General features: G+C 45.3%; 1 protein-coding gene across 3 annotated transcripts in view; it reads right to left on the bottom strand.

Annotated features, from left to right (window-relative positions):
• Positions 1-24,154, bottom strand: part of Tbc1d4 (TBC1 domain family, member 4) — a 178,121-nt gene extending 153,967 nt beyond the window's left edge. Inside the window, exon 1 of one of the 3 annotated variants that reach the window (NM_001427219.1) lies at positions 23,076-23,971. In NM_001427219.1, the coding sequence (NP_001414148.1) occupies positions 23,076-23,573 (498 nt within the window). In that variant the 5' untranslated portion in view covers positions 23,574-23,971. Of the gene's footprint in view, positions 1-23,075 lie in introns of all 3 variants that reach the window. The other 2 variants (XM_039093969.2, XM_039093970.2) reach the window with 2 other exon arrangements.
• Positions 24,155-24,986: the final 832 nt, after the last annotated feature.

Genomic DNA, 24,986 nt, shown 5'->3' on the forward strand with positions numbered 1-24,986 from the left:
ACCAATGGGGAAAGAACAAATTAATTCTCATTGCTGAAACAAAAAACAAAATCAGATAAAGGCCACCTGTGACAAAAGCCACCTGTGAAAGGAACAGTTTGTTTTGGCCCCGGGCTGGAGGGGACAGTCTCTGAAGGTAGGAAGGCATGGCAGCTAGAGCCTGAGGTCACACTGAATCTACAATGAAGAGGTAGAGAAGTGAACACTGGCACTCAACTCACTTTCTTCTTCAGTCAGGGACCTTGGCCTGTGAGATGGTGGCATTGTCCACATTCAGGGTGGGTCTTCCCTCCTAGAAAATCCTAGAGGTGTGTCTCCAAGATGATTCTAAATCCACTGAGTTGATCGTGAAGGTGAGCCACCATAGAGAGTTAGGTCAAGCATCTGACTAGTTCTCCAAACTCGACCCAGATGGTACTGGCACACTCACACTTTTCCATGAGACCCCGTGCCTTCCGATAGACTAGAGAAACTGAGTAACAGAACTGGAGTCAGGGGTGGGGAGAGAGCTGGAAACCTGGGAAGCCAGGGGAAAGAGCTCAGGCATTCCCTAAGGCACTGAAGTTTGCAGAAGGAAGGAGAACAGGACTGAAGGAAGTAGCTGATCGAAGTCACCCCACAGATGACCACAGAGTCTTCCGGACTGCACAAAAGAGCGATACAGGATGGAGTGCACCTATTCATGGTGTGTACTCCCCGAAGTCAGCAGCTTACACACGATGAGTCTAGTTATTCTCCTCTAGGTTTAGAGAGGATCGGGTGTCTGCCGGCAAGCTCGAAATCTGATCAGTCATTTGTTCTAGCTGTTGTCTCTTTTACCTGTTAAGAGTTTGCCATACGTTGTGACATGAACGGAAACTTTAAAAAAAAGAAATTAAGGAGCACCTGTGCTTATCTGTCCCTGGCCTCACTCCAGAAAGAACTGCAAGCAAAGGCCTGTGTGTGGACTGCAGTCACCACATGCTACCCACCGCACGTTTTCCGTGAATAATGGGGCTATAAATCACTTTAATACCACAGATCTGAAAAATTACTGGGTGCCAGAAACTTCTCGCTTCTCCAAGATGTTCTTGCCGAGCGGTAGGACTACATTTCTAAGCAACTTGGTGATCGCTACGATGACACTAATAGAACTTTTTAACTTGATTGAGCCCATAAATGTCACATTCTTTCTAAAATATTGAAAATGACAGGGGAAGGAAAAAAAAAAGCACTACCATGGAATTTTCCCAATCATTGAGTGCTACACTTTAAAGTTAGATTAGAAGACTTATTTACAATGTAACTCCCCCACCGCCCCCCAAAAAAAACCAACAAAAACATTAAATTATTTATCTGTTGTTCCTAAATTCCTGAACCAGGCACAAAACTGCACATTCCTTGAGACCGGTCGCTGGTCTGTCTAAACAGCAAGCACCCCAACAATCTACCTTTTCTCCCCAGATTCCCTCATAACTATTTATGCGTCTCCAGTGTGTCTGTAGACCCATCTCTACAGAAATCACCTAAACCCCATATTCCCAGCCGCTACCTTGCTAATCTCGCATTTGATTAGTCCCAGCCAGTACTTGCCAGGGCTGTGTGACTGATGTCAAAGGAGCTGGGTGACAAAGGTGACAAAGACATTGACAATTACAGTGTCCTCAGGGCACTCGTTAATGCGTAAATAAGCATTAGCTTCTAAAATTCCTATGCCGACACCAGTATTGTCTTTATTATCCTCCTATCAGCTAATTTGTAAAGACCCAGACCAGTTTCATTTTGGGGATCACAAAAAAATCCAGAGCAAGCGTGTTCCACTCTGTGAGGTTCCACACGATATCACCCTAACATAGATCAGTAATGAGAAGCAATGCCGTTACCGATATCTGGCTTGCTTCCTGGCAAACAGAAACCCGTGTAACTGTACAGCCTAGCACTTTGTAGATGGAAGAGTTAATGTGCTACATGCTTGGTTCCTCATAAACAACTCCCATATGACCCCGCTATACCATCTGAGAATATAGCCAAGGGTGTGTAAGTCAATACACGACAGGGATACTGGCACATCCATGTACCATGCACAATAGCAAATTGTGGAACAGCCTAGATGCCCATTAACTAACGGATGGATGAAGAAAACATGGCTTACATACACCATAGAGTTTTATGCAAGCAAAAACATCAATAGGAAATTATGTCATTTTTCAAAAACATAAATGGAACTGGAGATCATCATGTTAAGCAAAATAAGCCAGACTCGGAAAAGCCAAAGTCGTGTGTTTTATCTGATACATAGTACAGAACCAAGTTTAAAGGGGTGGTGAACTATTTGGGAATAGCAAGGGAAGAGAGCCAGTGACAATGGGGGATGTGAGATATATATATATGTATGTATAAATAATTAAGTCATAATCAAGCTCATTGCTTTATACAATTAACATAGAATAAATTTTTTAAATGAAAAATATATTGTTTTCTCTTTCTAGCTCTCATATTTTCTTTTTCCTTCACTCATATCCAACCTAGAAGGGTGGAGAGAAGTAAGAAAGAGAGTAAGGAAAAGGAGGAGAAAAGATGGGAAGAGGAGGAGGGGAGAAGAAACAGGCAGAGAGGAAAGATGTGGCAAAGCAGACTTAAGTATCCCTGACTTCAGGGTTGGGGATTTAGCTCTGTGGTAGAGCGCTTGCCTAGCAAGCGCAAGGCCCTGGGTTCAGTCCCCAGCTCCAAAAAAAGGGAAAAAAAAAGTATCCCTGACTTCACATCACATACACACACACACACACACACACACACACGCGCGCGCGCGCGCGCGCGCGCACACATGCACAAGCACACACATACAAGCACACACATACAAGCACACACACACACACACACAGGTACACATGCACGAACACACACACACACAAGCACACATACACACACACAAGCACACAGGTACACATGCACAAGCACACACACAAGCACACACACACATACAAGCACACACACACATGCGAGCACACAGGTACACATGCATGAGCACACACACACACACACACACACATACATGCACGCACACAGGTACACATTCGTGAGCACACCACACCTAGAGCATCATCAAAACTGAGGCAGTCCTTACTACCTTGGGCAAATCCAGCAGGCTGCCAATGTAGCCTCAAAAAAAAAAAATGTAAATAAAGTCTCAATTACATTTCTTCCTGGGCTGGAGAGATGGCTCAGTGCTCTTCCAGAGGTCCTGAGTCAAATCCCAGCAACCACATGGTGACTCACAACCATCAGGTATGATGCCCTCTTCTAGTGTGTCTGAAGACAGCGACAGTGTACTTATATATAATATATAAATAAATCTTTTGAAGAAGAAGAAGAAGAAGAAGAGAAGGAGAAGGAGAAGGAGAAGGAGAAGGAGAAGGAGAAGGAGAAGGAGAAGGAGAAGGAGAAGGAGAAGGAGAAGAAGAAGAAGAAGAAGAAGAAGAAGAAGAAGAAGAAGAAGAAGAAGAAGAAGAAGAAGAAGAAGAAGAAGAAGAAGAATTATTTCTTCCTATGCATCTTCTCAGTATTTGGGGCACTGGCTCGTCTCTGTACTCTTCCATAGCACGAAGCATCAGAGCCCTGCTCCTGTCTGCTTCCCTGTGTCCTAATCTCATTTCTTCTCCAGACCCCACCTCACCCTCTGACAGCTGGAGCTATTTATTCCTGTGTCATGGCCCAGGAAGCGATGCCCACACAGCAGCTGTAGAACATAACTTTCCGAGCAGAGCCTCATCTACTTCAGCTGACTTCCCATGGAACCGTTCAACTACTGATACATGATGTGCTAGCTTTAAGTGCTATTCAAGAGACAGACTTCTATGAGCATCATTCAAGTATTCAAGATTTTGATAACTTCGTGTGCTCACAGCATTGATTATTAACTGGCTCATTCGGGATCCCTATTGCTGCAAGAAAACACCATAACCAAAAAGCAAGCTGGGGAGGAAACAGTTTATTTGGCTTACACTCCCACACTGCTGTTCTTCCTTGAAGGAAATCAGGGCAGGAACTCAAGCAGGGCAGGAACCTGGAGGCAGGAGCTGATGCAGAGGGATACTGCTTACTGCTTGCTCCCATCTCTTGCTCAATCTGCTTTCTTAAAGAATTCAGGACCACCAGCCTAGGGATGGCACCACCCACAGTGGGCTGGGCCCTCCCCCATCAATCACTGATTGAGAAAATGCCTAAAAACTGGATCTTACAGATCTTCTCTCAGTTGAGGTTCCCTCCTTTCAGACAATTCTAACTTGTGTCAACTTGATGTAGCAGTGGCCAGCATGTTGGCCTGCAGTGAGAGGTGACGCATACAGTACCACCATAGAAAAAGCATCATCAACTGGCTTAGGTGGGGTGCACAGCAGCCAGGGGAATGGTTTTGCAGATGGCAATTCTATTAAACTAAGCTGTAGTAAATCCCAGAGCTTTATGTCATTTACTGGCTCAGGTTACAGGCTCCTAGTTATGAAAGGAGGAGTCTTGGATCTCACAGTAGTTTCCCCAAATCCAGGCTACATTCAAAGGCTGAAAAGACCCCTTTCCTCTGTAGAGGTCAGGGAACAACTTTATGAGAACTGGTTTTTCTCCTCTGGTAGTCAGGCTGTGTTGAAAATGCCTCTTCCTGGTGATTCTTCTCATGTTTGCCAACTGCCTGCGTTTAATCAGATCCCCATGGCTAACCCTAAGATTCTGGTTTAGTGTATCTACAGAGAGCCTCAAGAATCTAGTGTGCGTGTAGTGAGGTCATGTAATCAAGTTGTTAAAAGAGAGTCAGCCTTACAAGATTCTGAGGAACCATGTGACTGATTTCCAAAGTGGTCGTACCAGCTTGCAATCCCACCAACAATGGAGGAGTGTTCTTCTTTCTCCACATCCTCGCCAGCATCTGCTGTCAACCGAGTTTTTGATCTTAGCCATTCTGACTGGTATGAGGTGGAATCTCTGGGTCATTTTGACTTGCATTTCACTACAGAACATTTCAAGTGCTTCTCAGCCATTCAAGATGCCTCTGTTGTGAATTTTCTGCTGAGTGCTGTACCCCATTTTTTGATTGGGCTATTTGGTTTTTGGAGGGTAACTTCTTGAGTTCTTTATATATTTTGGATATTAGTCCTCTGTCAGACGTAGGCTTAGTGAAGATTTTTTTCCCAATCTGTAGGTTGCTGATTTGTCCTGTTAATGGTGTCCTTTGTCTTACAGAAGCTTTTCAGTTTCATGAGGTCCCATTTATCAATTGTTGTTCTTAGAGCCTTAGCCATTAGTGTCCTGTTCAGGAATTTTTCCCCTGTGCTGATGTGTTTGAGGCTCTTTCCCACTTTCTCTTCTATTTTTGATTCAGTGTATCTGGTTTTACATTGAGGTCCTTGATCCACCTGAACTTGAGTTTTCTGCAAGGTGATAAATATGGATCTATTTTCATTCTCCTACATGCAGACCACCAGTTAGACCAGCACCATTTACTGAAGATGCTTTCTTTTTCCACTGTTTGTTTTTGGCTTCTTTATCAAAGATCAAGTGTCCATAGATGTGTGGGCTTACTTCTAGGTCTTCTGGATGCAGATCAGTGCAAGAACTTGCTCAGAACCACAGGTCTTAAGGCTGAAAGTCCCAGAAGCTAGATCCCAAAGCCCTGGCACTTGGCTGCTACAGCCTTGCTTGGTTGTGTGTTTGCTTGTCTATCTCATTCATCCCTAAACTGTCAGATCCATGGGGTGGAGATTGCATTCATGCTGCCTCCCTTTCAATGTTGAACACACCATCAGTCACATGGGAAACATTCGGTGCAACAACAGCAACAAAATGGTTGAAAACTAGGACCTGAATGAAGGAGGTAAATAGCAAAGCTCCAACTAGAAAAAGACTATTTCTATAATCACTGAATCCACCATATCATATGGCTGGTTACAGAAGGCTCGGTCCTGAGCACCGATGTCCTACCATTGTCCACCAAGGTCTGCCCTCACTTCTCTGGTTAGAGATCTATACACCTATGTCGTCCAGTAATAATCTATTGGTCCTTGGCTTTACCACCAAACAGGGTTAATTCAGTCTGAGGTACAACAGTGTGAATATACTCAAAACAGGAAATTCTGCGAGATGTTGTTTTCTGTATTTAGCCCCTGTGCTTTAGACAAGTGAGTATTTTCTTCATTAAGACCAAGAACCAAAGGCACAAAACAGCTGTAATGTGAAAGTCTGATGAGCATCCGAAAGGAAGTTAAAAGATTTTAAAGCAACCAGTGTAAGCGTCCCTGTGTCGGTAAAGGTACGAGCATGCGTATAGAGACCGGAAGTCAGACTCAGGTGTACTTCCTCAGAACGCCATCGGCCATCCACCTTGTTTTGATTTTGAGACATCTCTCACTGGCCTGGAACTCACCGATCTGGCAAAGCTAGCAAGTCAGCAAGATAGGGATTTGCCTATCTGTACCTCCCAGCCCTGGAATTGAAAGAATACAGCCCCACCCCTAGCTGGCTTTTTAAACAAGGGTTCTAAGGAGCCAAAGTCGGGTCCTAACACTTGCAATAAGCCAAATTCCCACCCCAAATGAAGTGTTCAAGTAAACTAATGGATTCAGGGTCCCTACGTGAATTTAGTAGGTATAGACATATTCAAAGCACTGTGCTATCATTCTCTTCCGTGATTAGCAATGCAGCTTTTAAAAGAAAACCACCTGAAAAACATAAGCAGCTTTTTAAAAAATCCATTTACTGGGCAAACATATACCAACTCTCACTATCAGAGTCCAGAATCAATTCTATTCTCATGTGGGGGTGGGGGGGAGCTCATAGCCAACAGGACCTGAAAGTAAACTATTACACGAGGCAATCACACCAGAAAAACTGGTTCCTAACTAAACATCTAATGCTCTGTGCCTCAAATCCAATACCAACAAGGATCAGCTCCCGTATTCAGTGTGGACATGGAAACACCTCCATGGAAAGAACTGAACTGTAGTCAACAAGCTAGCCCAGTCGGTGAAGCTTCTGACACCAGGGCTGATGACCCGAATTTAATCTCTAGCACACATGGTGGAAGGACAGAACTCCCACATGTTGTCCTCCGACTTCTACCCTTGCTCCCGGGCGAGCATTTGTACATGCACTTGCATGTGCTCACACACAATAAACAAGCAAACAACTGGTCTAAAAGAAATGACTTGTGAGTTTGTCCTCCACCCCAGGGGCGTGAGGAAATTGTCTAGTAAAGTGGCTAACATGTTAAGTATGTTTACCCTGTTGCCTTAATAAGGAGCCCTATTATGTGGTTTCAAATAATGTACCACCAACAAGGATGACAACAGGGAAACATACATACCCAAGACACCCACTTCAGCAGTGAGGTAAAAGAGAAAGCTGCTTAGAATGGAGAATTAATCTGTCATCATCTGTCAACTTGGTTGGATTGAGAGGAGGATTAATAGATCACACCTCTGTATGCATCCAGGAGGGTTGTGTTCAGGCTTCCCTGGATCACAAGGGCTCTGATCTAATGAACAGCATAATGCATTGATGGATTCAAAACTGGAAAAGACCCCTGAGAAGGAGGAGCCTAGGTAAAACAGGTGTGTCCTTGAAAGGTGTATCTTGGCTTGGGCCCCTTCCTGATCCTCCTCTCCATAATGCTTCCAAGGTCCCTCTGCCATCCTCCTCCTCCATGATGCTTCTGTCTTCTCACAGGCCTGAAAGCAATGGAGCCATCTGGCCATAGACTAAAACCCTGACCCAAAATTAATCCCTCCTCTGGGTGGTGATCTTCTCAGGGACGTTGTCATGACAACAGTAGTGTGACTAATACAGAACCCATTATATGACAGAATCTCCTGCCCCCTGCAAGGGAAGAAATGTGGGCATGAGTGTTCCTTGGGGTAAAGAGACTAGAAGGGAAAGAAATGCCCTTCAAGAAGGGATGGAGTTAGAAGAAGGGGCCTGTGCTTATTAAAGCGTGTGTATAATCACTACAGTACTTTTAGGAAGAGAGGAAGGAGAAAGATAAGAGGGAGTCCTTTCATATTTAGCCTACCAAAAGTTTTCAGAATATACTTATTTAAGGTGTGATTGGCCCATGCTTACAATTACAGGATGTAGGAGAATTACAAATTTAAGGCCAGACTGGGCTACCTAGTAAGACCCTGTCTCTCGAGACTGTTTCTAAGTTTCCATTTAAAAGCATGCTTCACAATCCCACTTAACATTATATGTGGTATAACTCCTCTAAAACTATAAGTATCCACCTGGGAAGATACTATTGTACAAACGCATTACAGTCGACATCTGTAAAGCCGAGACATGTAGGACACACATGTGCTCTTGCCACTGGTCAGCAAGCCCTAGCTGAGGATTTAATCTCCTGAGGACAGGGACCTGTCCCTGCTCAGGTCATTGGATCGGAATGAACTCCTCCTACTGAACTAGGTCCTGGTCACACCACCATGAACAGACGTGAGCTCCCAGCATGAGGTTTGCATTCCACAGGTGGGGTAGCCACAGAAAAAACAGCATTCAAAACAACGTTATGTGTCAAGGGGAAAACAAACATCTGACACAGAAATGTAAAGCTAAGGCCCCCACCTGCGTCAGTCAGCTACACTTTCATCAGAACCAAATCTGAGGAAGTGGCATTTGTCGCTTAAGCAAAAAAAAAAAAAAAAAAAAACTGAAGGGGTGAGGAGCTAAAGCAGCAAGAATTAGGAAGCATGCAGAGGCTTTGAAGTTATCTAAGGGCCAGACTTGTTTTGAACGGGACAGCCAACCTGCACGTCAGAATCGGGGAGTGTACAGCTGGACGAGGTTCTCTGACGAGGCTCAGTTAGCCAAGACATGTGAGAATGTGCATTTGGCCTGAGTTCAAAGGCTGGGCTTTGAAAGGTCCACTCCTACAGCTCTGTGGAAGGACGACGATGACGGAAGGGAAACAGATGAACAGGGACAAGAGTAAAGATACAGTCTCAGCGAAGAAGATCGCAGTTCTTACGCTGGTTATGATAAGTAGAGGTGTGTGAGCATATGCAAATCACTTCAGTGGGGCTGGGCAGATGGCCCAATTAGTGAAGTGCCTGTCTTGAAAGCCTGAGGATTTGAGTTCAACTTTAAGCATCCACATGAAAAAGCCGGGCATAGTGACACACACACACACCTGCATTCCCAGATCCAGGGAAGTAGAAACAGGACAATCATTCATTTCTATAATTGGTGAGCTGTAAGTTCAGTGAGAGACCCTGTCTTTAAAAATAAACAAAGGGACTGTAGAGATGCCTCCATAGCTAAAATCAATCGTTGCTCCTGCAGAGGACCAGGGTTCAGTTCCCAACACCCTTCACTGTGGCTCACAACCATTGTACCTCCATTTCCAAGGAATCCTATGCCCTCTTCCGACTTCTGAGGGACACCAGGCATGCACGTGGCATACGTACATATACATTCAAGCAAAACAGTCATGCCCATAAAAGATAAAATAAAAAATCTAAAGAAAATAAAATGGAGGATGACTGAGCACACCGAATGTCTACCTCAAGTCTATAGGGCATGTTGGGACCTTGGTATCAGACAGACATAGGAAGGATAAGGTTGAATGAGCTCAAACCCCAGGGATCTCAGCATTGAGAGTAGCCAGAGTGAAACCATTCTCTATCTGCCTCTCCCTGCTCTAGAACACATAACCACGATACCCCATTGAAGACCTGGAGCTCTCCATGCTAATGAGGAGTCTATAACCCCAGCGGTACAGGACTTGCCCAGTACGAACAAGCCACAGTTCAGAGCACTTAACAAAAAGAAAACTAAGTAACTTTTGGCCAACATGTCAGAGCATATCTATAATCTAGAGCAGATGAGTCAGGAGGATCTCCAGTTTGGGGCCGCCTATCCTATTGCACGTAGCCAAACCCTGTCTTAATGAAAAACAAAAAACAAAAACAAAAAAAGCCTCAGAGGCAGAGTTGATGACTTGTCTCGAGGTCCAAAAGCAGGAAGTGAAAAGTGGGACTCAGCTGTAATTCCTACTTCTCCAGCATCAGCAACTACAAACTCAACTGCAAAGTCAATTCAGCATCAACGTGCCTACCGCTGCAGCCCCTTAATATGAATCCTCATGCTGTGATGACCCAACTAGAAAATTACTTCATTACTACTTCATAACTCTCATTTTGCTGCTGCTGCTATGAATCTTAACGTAAATATCTGTGTTCTCCAATGGTCTTAGGCAACCCCTGTTAATGGGTTGGTCAACCCCCAGGTTGAGAAAGCTGATTTACAGCCTGAAGAAGGAAAGATGAGGCTACAACATTAGCATGTTACCATCAATGAAAACTTACAAAAAGGATGTTCGAGCATTCATGGAACTTGGAAGATCTGATCTGCCAGATCCTTGGGGAAATCATTTGAGCCTAGGTTTGACTTCCGTAGAAGAGAGATTCTTAATGCCTGTTTTCTCATAAGATTGTCTAAGAGCAATCGCCAACAAATGTCTTCTGTAAAGGAAAAAATAACAAGGTTGGACTTCTGTCACAAGAGTTTCCTCAGAAGTTAAGATGGGCTTAAGAGGATAGGGATGCAGCCCAGTTGGTAGACTTCCTGAGAGTGTATGGAACCCTGGGTTTGATCCCCAGTGGTAGCTCACACAGTAACCCCAACCTGGGGAAGAAGAGACAAGAAAATCAAGAGTTCAAAGTGTGTTGGGGGTCAGCTAGTCCATTCACCCACTGTCTCATGTTTTCATTCTATTTACTAAAATTAACAATTGCAAATTTATATATCCTCCGGAATTTCCAACAGAACCATTCTATGTCAAGTATTTCCCTGATTCCCTAATCAAATATAAACTATTTGTTGGTAATTTCCATCCTCGAAACTATTAATGCATCTCATTATCTCAACAGAAAGCAATTAACAGATTTTATTATCTCAACGGAGAGGTGGAAGACAGACACCCAGAGGCCCGTCTGCCATGTGGCTTGCCCACAGACGTGTGGGATAGATGGGACAGCAAGAGAAGCAGAACAGTTTGAACACTATGAAGCGAGGCAGAACTGGAAATGAGTGGTTGGAGTGGAACAGCCTCCTGATGTGCGTAGACTGCCCTGACACCTAAGACTATGGGGAAGTCCTGACCATGCTGCCACTGATAGCCATGTCTGGGTCCATGGCTGTGTTGCAGTCGGGGTCTATGTCAATGTCAATGGCTAATAATTCCACCATGCAGATGTCCCTGGTCTAGGCTACTGCCTGGGACCATGTTGATGTCCCAGGGCTGAGCAGAGCTGGCCCCACTGCCCTCAAAGTCTGTAGCATTCCTGTTAAGCAGGCAATATACCTCACCTGGACAGCACAGTAGAGTTGACCCTGAGAGGTCAGAGCGAGGGTGGGGAAGCAGGCCCAAGGGCATGAGCTCTCAGGAGTGCTGACCCCACCACTCCTCTGTAGTATGGTGATGGCATGAACTTGGGAGAAATACCACCACCATCACCACCACCACCTGTGGCAGGCAGGACAGATGGCCCTGGAGTCATGAGAAAAGGAGAGCTGACCTCACTCCCCAGCCAAAGCACTCAGGAAAGCCAGCCCTGAACCTCACCTAGGTAGTATAATAGGGCTGGTTCTGTGGTGTGGGCACAGGTGAGCTGGCCCCAAAAGCATGAGAGTGAGAGAGCTGTTGCAGCCCCTTGCCAGTGAAGACCTAGTACTGATAGAGTAGTAGAAGCCAGAGGCCTTGATAGACCAATACATTACCATGAACATTTGCAAGTTAAGACATGTGGATATACTGTACACTGTAACACACCACAGCTTCCAGGATGAGATGTTTTTGGTTTGTTTGTTTGATTGATTATTAATTTTATTTACTTAATTATTTTTGGTTTTTTATTTCCTTTTCAGGGAAGGTTGCAGGGGTGGAGGGCAGATACAAAGGAACAGGGAGATGAGTGGGATTGGGGTGCATGATGTGAAATTCATGAAGAATCAATAATAAGATAAAAAATTAACAGACAGTGTTCATATATAGACTATATTGCCACCCTTTTCTTACTATTTTATAATTACTGCTAGAAACTAGAGAGGATCTGTCTCTGTAACCTGACTTAATTTAGACAGAAGAATTTATGAAAAAGTTAAACAAGGATTCAGGCTCACCACCACATGTAGGCTGAGAGGGCCTATTTATACTGACATAAATATACCCATAAATTCAGCATAAATATGTTTACAAATTTAATAACATGCACATTTAACTGAGGAAATTTTAATGTAAGTAAGAAAAAGCAACAACATATAGAACATAAGGTCTATAACTCAGACATGCAAAAACTAACTTCTGGCTGCATTTCAGAGAGCAGCAGATTCAAAACGAACCAGTGAAATCTGCCCGGAGTGCATTTGGCTTCTAGCATTACATGTCTGCCTGCGAACTTCTGAAAAGTAATTTAACCTTTCTATACCTCAGGTTTCCCATCTGGGGGTGGGGGATATTGAAACATTCCTTACATGGTTACTAGATATTAAATTCCACATCTAAGAAAATCAGCAAGGGCCCAATAACCATTCAGTGTGTGTGTGTGAGTGTGTGTGTATGTGTGTGTGTGTGTGTGTGTGTGTGTGTGTGTGTGTGCCCACGCGTACAGATGAGCTTGCCCTTAGTTTGCCAAGTGGAATGCAGTGGTTGCCAAGAGTAGACATCTATTGCTTTCCACCTTACGTTATGTTTCGGGGCGTGGGGATGGAATAGAATCTATCACTGAACCTGGCAATTTCAGCTACACTGACTGGACATCGAGGCTCCCTAGGGTCTGTCTATCTCTGCCTCCTTGTCCCATTCGCCATGCCCAGATACCTTGTGGGTGTCAGGGATTTGAACTCACGTCCCCTGCATGCTCAACAAGCACTCTACCCACTGAGCCATCCCCAGCCCATCACTCACTTTTAAGAAAATAAAATAAAGTTCTACGGAGGCAAACAAATGCCTGCAGGACACTCATGCCACGTTAGAAATCTGAGGTAACGAGCCAGTGGCATTCACAGCTAGCAAGGCCAGCGAGCTAGCAAACTTGCATTAGTATTTTATGCAAACAACATTTCAAGCAAATTATCCTGAATATAATATTAAAATGCATCCTAAGGGTAACCAGGTAGTGGTGGCACACTCCTTCAATCCTAGCATTCAGGACAAAGAGGCAGGCTAGTCTCTGTGAGTTCAAGGCCACCCTAATCTACTAAGTGAGTTCCAGGACAGCCAGGGCTACACAGGGAAACCCTGTCTCAAAAATAAATACAATAAATAAATAAATAAATAAATAAATAAATAAATAAATAAATAAATAAGGACCTCCTAACTGATTTGTCATTCATTTTACAATGGGGTATACGGGACCTTAACGAAATGGGACTCTAAAGCAATCACCCAAATTTTTTACTTTTAAATTTGTATTGTTATTGCAAATGAGTTCAGACAGAGGCCAGGGGTGGTGATTCCCTTGAGAAGGGAATGGTGGATGGTTGAGAGCTTCCTGATGTGCGTGCTGGAAGTCAAGCTCGGGTTCTCTAGAAGAGCAGTGTGCGCTCTTAACCGCTGGGCGCAGGTCTCAAGTGAGTGAGTGAAAGCCAAGTGTTTTATCGAAATGATTACCTTAAAAGATGGGGAGGACGAGGAAATGGGTAAAGGAACTGAATAAACAAGGCCCCTCTAGCAATTGTCAGACTGGCCACCCTCTTACCCTGTCACACAACTGTATTCCTTTTCAGCCTGTTGTCTACACGGCTGACATGTAAGACATGCTGAGACATTTCTTTATCTTTTGTTTCAGTGAAACACTAGATAATCTGGGGGCTTGGGTCGGGAGATCACGGACACCATCAGTGCCCTCACCAGGCAATTATTTCCCTCACCCTACAGATGGGGGAAAAATAGCGTTCGACTGGAATTTGTCTTTCTAGATGTTACTGTTTATCAGGATGCAAATAAGGAACGTCTCGTTTTTTTGTACAAACTGACATGATTTGACACTGAAATATATCCCTCATCTCACCTGACCACCCAAGACAAGTACGAACACTGTCCACCTTCACTACTTAAAGCTTTCGGCTGCAAGATAAGCTTCCCATTCAGCACATCCACGGGCTTAAGGTTCCTGTGAGTAGGGAAAGAAGCCAGTAGGCTGGAAGAATAAAAGTGTCTGTCAAGTCCTCTGCAATCAGATCTTACGTCTCATCTTCCTGTAAATCTTTAGCTCTGGGAAAGACTCTGAAAGCAACCAAGAGTGAAGAATTGGCCACACAGCCTACCTATGCGATCTGCAGCTCCCAACTCAGTTGTCTGGGTATCACCAGGAAGAGAACGAGACTCAGAAATGGGGAGATCCATCTGGTAAACCCTTCCCATGTGCAGACACAGGCTCCCACTCGGGAGCCTGCATTTTCCAATTGTGAAGCTGGTCCTCAACGGCCCTGGTGTTTCAGATAGGTCCTCATCATAAGGCTGCTGCCACCTTGAAACTGGGCAGCTCTGTGGACAGGTGTTTGCCTTTCCCCAGATATTGTGGTTCTTCCACAAGGTCAAGCCACACTAATGTCCGCCTCAAGCCAACAGGATGAGTGTACTAGTTACGGTTGCTGGTGCTGTAATGAAGCATCATGACCCAAAGCAAGTGGGGGAGGACAGGGTTTACTCGGCTTACACTTCCATCACTGAAGGAAGTGGGTAGGAATATAGAGGCAGGAGCTGATGCAGAGGCTGTGGACGGGTGCTGCTGACTGGCTTGCTAAGCCTGCTTTCCTTACAGGACCCAGGACCATGACACCAGAGGTGGCACCATCCATGATGGGCTGGGCCCTCCTCCATCAATTACTCAGAAAATGACCTACAGACTTGCCTACAACACGACTTACGGTGGCATTTTCTCAATGGAGGTTCCCTTCTCTCAGATGACTTCAGCCTATTTCAAGTTGACACAAAACTAGCCAGCTCAAGGATGAAACAAAAGGTGTATATGGCAAACCAGAAAAGCCATCTCTGTGCTTGAGGATGTGGCTCAGTGGCAGAGTGCTTGCCTAGTACATATAATCCCCAGTGCGTGAATGCATGCACATACATGCACACACAAAATACACACACACAAACATACAAATACACAAATACACACACAAATACACACACACACAAATACACACATACACACACACAAAATACACACACATTTATACACACACAAATACACACATACACATATACCCACACACGAAATACACACATACAAACACATACACACACACATACACACATACACACACACAAATACACACACAAACACATGCACAAAATACACACACATACACAAACACACAAAAAATATACACAGGAACACATACATACTTAAACACACATACACAAATACACATACATAAACACATGTACACAAACACACACAAAATGCACACACAAACACATACCCACATACTCAAACCCATACATACACAAATACTTATACATAAACACACGTACACAAACACGCACCCCCACAAACAAATGCACACACTAATAATAATAAAATAACTTTTTTGCCTTTGAGACAAGACCTCTCTCATACCGGCAGTCCTGGAGCTCGCTATGTAGAATACGCAGGGCTTGAACTCAAAGATGGCTGCCTGCCTCTTCCTCCTGAGTGCTGGGATTAAAGGTATGTGCCACTATATCTGGCTACGAAAGAAATCTAGGCATGTCGTTAGTCATAATGCAGTGTCCAAACCTTTAATATCTTTGTAAAAACTTTAAAGAAGTTGGGCATGGTGGAGCACAGCTGTAATCCTAGCTCTCAGGAGGCAGAGGCAGGTGGATCTCTATGAGTTCAAAGTCTGGCTGATCTACACAGAGTTCCAGGCAAGCCAGGACTACATAGTTAGACCCTGTCTCAAAAGAAAACACAAAACTAAAAACACTTTGATTTGGGGATGGAGATGGTGCTCAATAATTGGAGACTGACTGTTTCATTTCCCATCATCAACATGCAGGCTTAGAAACCATCTTTTACTCGAGTTCCAGGAGGCCGTCTTCTGGCTCTCTGCTGGCCTTTGCAGGTACTAGCATGTAAGTGGTGAGCATACATACATGCGGGCAAAACATCCATCGCATGAAATAAAAACTAAATTTAAAATATCATTTAATTATGTGTGTGGAGGGGTGTGGTCTGGGCCACGTGATTGCAGGTGCTATTGGTGGCCAGAAGAAATTATGCTCCCTGCAGTAGAGTGACAGGCTGTTGCGAGCCATCTATGGTAGGCTGGGAGAGGAACTCCAGTCCTCCTCAGGAATAAGGGTGACATGATTTTATGTTTTTCGTTGTTGTTATTTTAGTTTTGTTTCTTGTTTTGCTTTGTTTTGAAACAGGGTTTATTTCACTATTGTAGCTATGGCTATCTTAGAAAGCTATGTAGACCAAGCTGGTGGGGAACTTACAGAAATCCACATGCCTCTGCTGGGTTTAAAGGTATTTACCCACACTAAATCTTAACCATATCTCCAGCTTCAACATCTACAATCTCTAATTCTTACAAGCATACACTGACTTAATTATTAAAATGTATATGTTACAATGTATAAAAACTTTTTTTTGAAGAGGGGTCTCACATAGTCCAGGCTAGCCTCGAATTTGATATGTAGCCCAGGCTAGCCTTGAATTCGATATGTAGGTGAGGATGACCTCCAGCTCAGATCCTCCCATCTTCATACCCCAAGTGTGAAAACCTTTAGATTTGTACCACTACACTGTGTGTATGGGTTCTGGGGGTGAACCCAGGGCTTCATGCGTGCTAAATAAGTAGTCCAGCGACTGTACCATGTGCCAGACCGCAAACTTCCTTTTAAATGAAGAAATGTTAGATGTGCACAGACTCTTTTTGAAAGGAAGTAAAGATACCTACTTGCAGATTTGTGACCTCTCCTTGCTCGTGAGAAAGAACCATGTATTCCACAACCCAATTTATGCCAATGGGATCTATAAAGAGTTTAGACAGACACATCCTTTACTAATTTAACATGCTAAAGCTAACACTGCTTTCATGTCATGCTACAGAGACTGAGACAGATGGGGACTGCTGGACACACCATGACATACACTTAACCTCCTCTTCGTCTCTCCTCATACCTGAAAGACCTGTACACGTTAAGTCTTTCCAGCCGAGTGCTTTTCCTGACACACATTCTTACCTCTAAGGAAGAGGTGTGAACCCAGGGGGCTTATCACCATGGCAACCCAACACAACAGACACAAGCTATCAGCTCAAGACTTCCATCTCTGAGATCACCCGGAAATCCACCCTCAGAAAAGACATGTGAGCAGATATTCTGTAAAACATTAGCCTTATCTGCTAGACAAGCCTCTAAGTCAGTGGCCCAAGTGCAAACTCTGTGATTAGCTGCCCTGAACGTGTGAAGGCCATTCTGCCTTGCCCAATCCAGGTGTATAGCTTGTTATACATGGGTAAACAATCTCATGGCGGTGTCCTCTTTCACAATAAAAGCTATCCCAAATCAATAAACTATATGGTCGTCCTCAAGGTAGATGCACATCAGAAAAGGGATTGCCTTGTGAGACAAAGGAAGGCAAGTTCACTGGAGATGTTTGCCCTCCACTGCTCTAGGCTGCCTTGTAGACTTTGCTCAGTGAATGAAGGAAAGAGTAGGCTCCCTCAGCAAAGAGCTTGACTCTCCATTTCAAATAAAGAACATGGGACAAAGCAAACAGAACCCTCTGTCCATGGCAAAGGTACCCAGAACCTTAGCCTACTTCGTAGGAAGCAAACCCATAATGATAAAACTGTTGAATGTGTCAGCATGTCTGGCTGAAGAGTCGCCGCATTAGAGAATGCTCACTGTGAATTCTACAAAGACGGTTGTTCCAACTTTGCCAACGGAGTCCTATGCAGCCAACGGAGGTGCACAGGGAAATGTGGCAGACAGTGCCAATGACTGAATTCACCAATTTCCCAAATATTTATATTTGGTGGAAACTGGAGTTACCTGAAACCAAACCTTCTGTGTATTGCTTGAACCAAAGAGGGTTCTTAAGTGTTTAAAACATTTACCAACGCTTTGAAATTGGAGACAGACAGACAGGCAGACAGACAGATAGACAGACATCCAATTTCTTCATTTTCTTGTGAAATCAAAATTTCAATGCAGAGTTTGCATCCATTCCTGTAACTTCCAGATAGAGCTGAGTACCACACCAAGAAGGGACCCCCACCCCCGTTCAGTTCCCCCACAGTCCTCATGCAACTCTCTTCCAAGGCACTGGAGGCTCTAAAGTTGGGAACTAATTCTTAGCAGAGCTGGTCTCTATAGAGACCACATCTGGCCCTTCGAATAAAAGATTCCTGGCAGGACTTTGCTCAGTTCAGAGCAAATGAGAGTACAGCCCTCCCCTGTGTAGTCTATCTTTCATAATATCAGAAGGTGCTATCAAGCTACCAAGAGAGGGAACAATAAATTGTCCTCTAAGTGTGACGCCTATGAACCACAATGGTGACCTATAAAGCAAGATATCTGTAACAGCGCACTATCGGTACTCACACCTTGGTGGTAAGCACTAGCTGTCTAGATGGGTTTAAGGCCCACTCGGGAGTGAGATCATGCCTAGTACTGGAAACCTAGCCAACTACCCAAGGTGAGGAAGGTCAGGGTCCCAGAGGTAAACCTATGACATCACCACTTATTAGAGCAGCATAATTCCTACCTGCACTCTAATACTTATCCTCGTACTGACAGTTACTCTAGAGTTCTACTGGCTGACAGTAATCTTTGTACTACAGTTCTCACCCACCATCAAAGAAGCTGCTTGTCTTCCTTAGGGTTTTACTGCTGTGCACAGACACCATGACCAATGCAAGTTTTATAAAGGACAACATTTAATTGGGGCTGGCTTACAGGTTCAGAGGTTCAGTCCATTATCAAGGCAGGAGCATAGCAGCATCCATGGTGCAGGAGGAGCTGAGTTCTACATCTTCATCCGAAGGAAGCCAGGAACAGACTGAGCATCCTCAGGCAGCTAGGAGGAGGGTCTCCAGGCCCACCCCCCCACAGTGACGCACTTCCTCCAACAGGGCCACACCTTCTAACCATGCCACTCCCTGGGCCAAGCATAGGCAAGCCATCACACTGCTCTTTGCAGAAGACAGAGACCATTACAGAAAACTCAACAGGTCAGCTGCAGAAAACAACTGATCCTGTGGTACCCAGCCCCAATGGATACATCTACAATACAACTCCTGGAAAGATTGTGAGAACAAGAATCCCACTGTGAGACTGTGTCTCCTGAATGACAGAGGAGCTACAAGCATGATACCTCAATGATACTGCTGCCTAAACAAAACCTGAACAATAATACCAATAAAAATACTAGGGTAGAAGGGGGAGCTCTCGTTGGACCCCACCCCTACACAAAGAACTACAAGCAATTAATAACTGCTGAGAAAGAATTGGTCTTTCCCACATGGCCCCTCAGAGGCCCAAATAGCAGCTGACTGAGACAGATGCAGATACTTACACCCAACCAATGGACTGACGTCGGGGACCCCTGTGTTTGAGTTAGGGAAAGGGTGGAAGAAGCTGAGAAGGAGGGCAACTCCACTGGAAGACCAGCAGTCTCAACTAAACTGGACCTCTGAGATCTCTCAGACACTGAGTCACCAACCAGGCAGCACCTGGTTGATATGAAGCTCCAACACAGATACAGCAGAGGACTGCCAGGTCTGGGTTCAGTCAGAAAAGATACACCTAACCCTGGAGAGACTGGAGGTCCCAGGGAATGGGAGGCCTGGTGGGGGGCAGGGGATAAGGTTGGAGGGTGGGGTGGGAGCATCCTCATGGAGACTGGGGAGAAGGAATGGGATGAGCAGAGGGGAGGGGGATAACAACTGAATGTAAAAAAGATTAAAGATTAAAAAAAAGAAGAATTAGTCTTTCCCAAGGATGAGCCCCCCGGACTGGTCACCAAATACAAGTGACCAGCCCTGAAATCATATGCATAATAAATGTTTTATTACATATTGTATATATATATATGAATATACATATAAAGGAATATATAAAAGGATATACAGAGCAAGTCATATGTGTATATTTATGCATACATACATAAAAAATAATTAAAGAAAAAGAAGGTATGAATCTGAAAGATAGTGAGGAGGGTGTAGGAAGGACGGGAGGAAGGACACATGAGGGGCTAAAGGGAGGAAAGGCAAGGGAAATTTTGTGGGTTTTTTTGTTTTGGGTTTTTTGTTTTGTTTTGTTTTGTTTGTTTTTGCTTTTTGAAATAGAGTTTGTCTCTGTATACCTGGCTGTCCTGAAATTCGCTCTGTACCTCACGGTTGAACTCAGAGATCTGTCTGCCTCTGCCTCCTAAGTGCTAAAATTAAAAATGCATGCCACCATGTCTGGCTTTAAAAAATAATTTTTTCCCTTAAATCCATATAGGTAAGGGAGTGTGGAGAGTTAGTCTAAACATTCTATGTGTAAAGTAATAGCACATTCAGCCTCTAACACTTAAATATACAGTGGAGGGAAATCCAAGCGTGTGCATAATTGACCCCAAATCCATGCATCCAGAAGGGACTCAGTAACTACTACTGAGAGCCCAGAGTGCCAACACCCACAAAGAAATGAGCAAAGATACTTCACAGAGCAGATCCAAAGAAAAAAGGGTAACTAACCTAAACCAGCCAGGGTCACCACAAGTCTAAGGCCGGGAAACTGTAATGTATTCCTTCTTCCTAATTACCAGAGCCATAATATTGCATTGGGAGACAGTAAAGAGACTGATAACTTTCCAATTTCATTTGTGAGTTTTAAATAAATACGTGTAAAATGAACCTGACTGGCCACCCACGGTAGGGAACTTCATTTGTAGAGAAGTATTCTGTTGCAAACATAACAATTAAAATCACCACCAGGAGGCCTCAACCCTACATAGGGAGCTGTAGGCAGCTCAGGAATGCTGAGTCTTCCCCAGGGACAAAAAGCAATTGGTTATCCAATGGTCAGCCCTGAAGCCATACATACAGGTAACATTACACAGACCTAGCAGCTTGATTTCATACATATACTGTTTTGATAATATGTATATTTCATATCTATCATATCGTATAGACATACATCATATATATTTATACCAAAACAATTAAAGAAAAAAATAGGCCGTGAATTTGAGAGCAAGGAGGGGTTCATGGAAGGGCCTGGTGGGAGAAAAGGTAGTGGGGAATGATGTAATTTTAGAATCTCAATAATAAAAGAAAGTCTAATTGCCCTCTTCATATTACCAGTTCTGGTTGTTTAAGGCATTTGTCTCTTGGGGGCTGGTACAGTAGGCCAAAAGCACTTCCTGCTCTTCCAGAGGACCAGCGTTTGCTCTCAGCACCTGACAACCGCCAGTACTTTATAACTCAAGGGCATCCAGAGCCCTCTTCTGGCACAAGTATGTGTACACACACACACACACACACACACACACACACACACACACACACAATTAAATATAAATGAATCTTTAAAAATAAACAAAAAGGTATTTTTCTCTTCTACAAAGTAATGAAACAAACTAAAGGCAATTCTCTTACTTCAGTTTTGTTATAGGACTTCTATGGAACGCTAGTACGAAAAAATATTCTTTTTCTCAAGCAATATTTTTAGAATCCAATTATGGAGTGATAATAAAATGAGGACTTATTATAAGCTGTTCTTCTAGTCTTAATTTCCCAGCTACCATAAGAATACCATGTAATAGAACCTGTATTCATTTATGTTTAGTCAACGAATTATATTTTTAGAAAACAGGACAGGGTGGGGCTTTAACATTGGAAAGCAAACAAACACAGAAAACACACACACACACACACACACACACACACAAACATTCTTTCCACACTTCTAAGCCTGTTTCCCAAGGCACAGTTACTAGAAGATTCCCTCTTTCTACTAGAGCAGTGGTTCTCAACCTTCCTGAGGCTGTGACCCTTTAATACATTTCCTTACGTTGTGGTGACCCCTAACCATAATATTTCGTTACTACTTCATAATAATGACTTTGTTACTGTTATGAATTATAATGTAAATATCTGATATGCAGGATCTCTGATATGCAACCCCCAGGTTGAGAACTGCTGTGCTAGATAGACCTGCCCCTGCTTATTAAGGAACTCAAGGTTCTATTTAGTACCAGAACACTTCTAGTTAGAAAACTCCGGAGAGGGTTGGGGATTTAGCTCAGTGGTAGAGCGCTTGCCTAGGAAGCGCAAGGCCCTGGGTTCCGTCCCCAGCTCCGGGGGGGGGGGGGGGGGGGACAAGAAAACTCCGGAGAAGAAATACTGAACATGAAGCTAGAAGAGTATAACACTTTTAAAATGACATTGAAACCTCTATCACACTGATTTTTAAGTTACTCAAGTATGCATTTATTGTCTCTGTGGGTGCGGAAAACCAGCAGAAAGGTCTTCCAATTCCAAATTCGCAGAATCATACTTAGCTAACATTCTGGCACGTCTAACTCTTCCCTAGCCTAGCCTCGGAAATCACACATCCCCAGGCCCAGATACTTAGAGATACTTTGGTGACAGTGACGCGCTAGCCAAACTAGTATAAATGCAGGACTACCGAGACTGAGAGCCGGTGCCCCGTGGTCTCCGGCGCTTCCAAGAAACACATTTGCGCGCACACACACACACACACACACACACACACACACACACACACACACATTGATGAAAGCCACGCAAGTCATCCATCACCAGTCACCAGGATCCTCCTGGGATCCGCGCTTTTCCTTGAGTCTTGCCAACTCCTACCGGGTCCCAAGACCACTGAGTCTACTTTCCCCTCTCCTGCTCAGGGCAGCCAGCTGGTCCCTAGAACCAATCCAGCCGCTTTCCCCCCACTCCCATATCCCAAAACGGAACCAGGAGAGCACTCGAGCGCGCCACGTGGAGCGCAAGCCAGCAGCCAAGATCCAAGACAGTTCTTAAAAGAGAGGTCACTGCCTCGCCAGTCCTCGCGGCTCTTAGCCCCGCCCCTGGCACCTAAAACTTACCTGGTTAGGGTCCGTGGCACGGAAAACGTGGCAGGCCATCTGTGACTCGGGGTCGTCGGGCTGCGCCTTGATCAAATAGGCAAAGTAGGTGAGGTCGTGGCTGTTGTGGATGAAGCGCGAGATGTGCTGAGCCTTGTGCTCGAAGATGAACACCCCGGTGTTGGGCTGTACGGCTCCGGAGCCTGCGCCCCCGCCGACCCCGACACCTGGCGCGGGGACGCAACGCAGGAAGGGGGCGCTGAGCACCAGGAGCACCTCCCGGGCCGCGGGCGCCCCGCAGCCGCCCGCCTCGGGCTTCAGGCTGCGCCGACGGATCTCGGCCATGAGCCACGGGAGCATAGGCAGCGTGGTCCTGCGATCCAAGCAAGACCCTCCCACGTACCATAGCCGGAAGCGCTTGTCGCCAGGCTTGGTGGCACCTGGCTGCGCTAGGGCAATCGGCTCCGGCTCTAGGGGGTGCGGGAAAGGCTCATCCTGAATGCAGCTAGGCGACTCCATAACTCGCGCCTAGCGAGGGCACCGCGCCCCCAACTCTCACTGTGCAGGAGCGGAGGAAACTGCTAACTGTCGTCCCAGGCCCCCGCGCCTGACTCGGTGCCACCAGCCTTTAAAGTCCGTGCTTCAGCGGCCCTGCCCCATGCGACACTTCCCCGGGCACGGCTCAGAGCCTCTGGCTGCAGCTCAGTAGACTAGCGGGAGACACAGGCTCACGCGCGCATCCTCCTTCCTGGAAATCGCGTCCCGGGGCCGGTCTGTCCTCCCGCCGCCCGTCCGTCCTCGGGGTCAGGGACCAGGGCAGCCGCGGTCTCCTGCTCCAGCTCCTGCTCCTGCTCCTGCTCCTACTCCTGCAGCCCGCTGCGGCCGGCGCGCTCGCCCTGGGCTGGCACTGGAAGGCTGGGCGGAGAGTGAAGCTGTGGGCGGGAAGGGGCGACTCGGGGCGGAGCTGACTCCTAGCAGGGTGACCGGCTGTCACCTGGAAGGTCGGGGGTGCCCGCACGGCCCGCTCAGTCTCGGAGAACTACTCCAATGGAAAATAACAAAAACAAACGTGGCCTCGCGCGGGCGGCTCCTGCACCCGCCGACTCTGCAGCCCGGCTCGCTGCTCCTCCTCCAGGGTTCCCGTCCCTCCCTCGTTCCTTCCTTCCTTCCTCCCAGGCTGCTACTTTAAAACCGGCTGCTACTCCGCCCCTAGTCCGCGGGAGCAGAGCTTTCCTAAGAAGCTGAGGTCGCCTCCCTGCTCCTTCCTCCAGCCTCCGCCCCTCACCTCGCCTCGGGGGGCAGCCGTACCCAGCCGAGGTAGGGCACTTCCCGGAGCAGCCTGGCCTCTCCCCTCCTGGAGACTCTACTGCCCCCTGGAGAGGGGCTGCTCGCAGTGGGTTGCTGGGATTTTGTTTTTGAGCAATATTTGCTTGGTTTTATTCTGTCTAAAGCCTAAATATTACTATGTTCTGCATCCTTTTTCCTAATCTCAAGGACTGCTCAGGTTTTCTCTCAGTTCTATGGCAAAATAAATTCCAATATTCCCTTTAAATTTTAACATTGCTTGATATGAATCTTAAAATACAAAGAAGCTAAACTTCTTTACCAATGCCCACTTCAGAGCTAATGCAAATTCATGAGGATGCATATTTCAAAAGAAAACATTTTAGGGGTAATTTGATTATCGTAATATTAAAACAAAACAGAAGAATATAATTCCTTTTCCGTTCTAGCAGATTAAACCGGCTTTATTATTGCTGCTGCCGCGAGTTTATTGTTAATATTTTTAAGTCGAAGTCTCCTTCCTGAATAATACAGGTTGACTGGAACACTCCATCCTCCTGCCTCAGTTTTCCAAGACCCGGGGTTATAGGAATGTACCATCATCCTGGGTGAACTCTCATACTTTCTTTATTCCTTTGCTGGACAATA

This window comes from Rattus norvegicus, chromosome 15 (genome assembly GCF_036323735.1).
Source record: "Rattus norvegicus strain BN/NHsdMcwi chromosome 15, GRCr8, whole genome shotgun sequence".
Taxonomy (NCBI): Eukaryota; Metazoa; Chordata; class Mammalia; order Rodentia; family Muridae; genus Rattus; species Rattus norvegicus.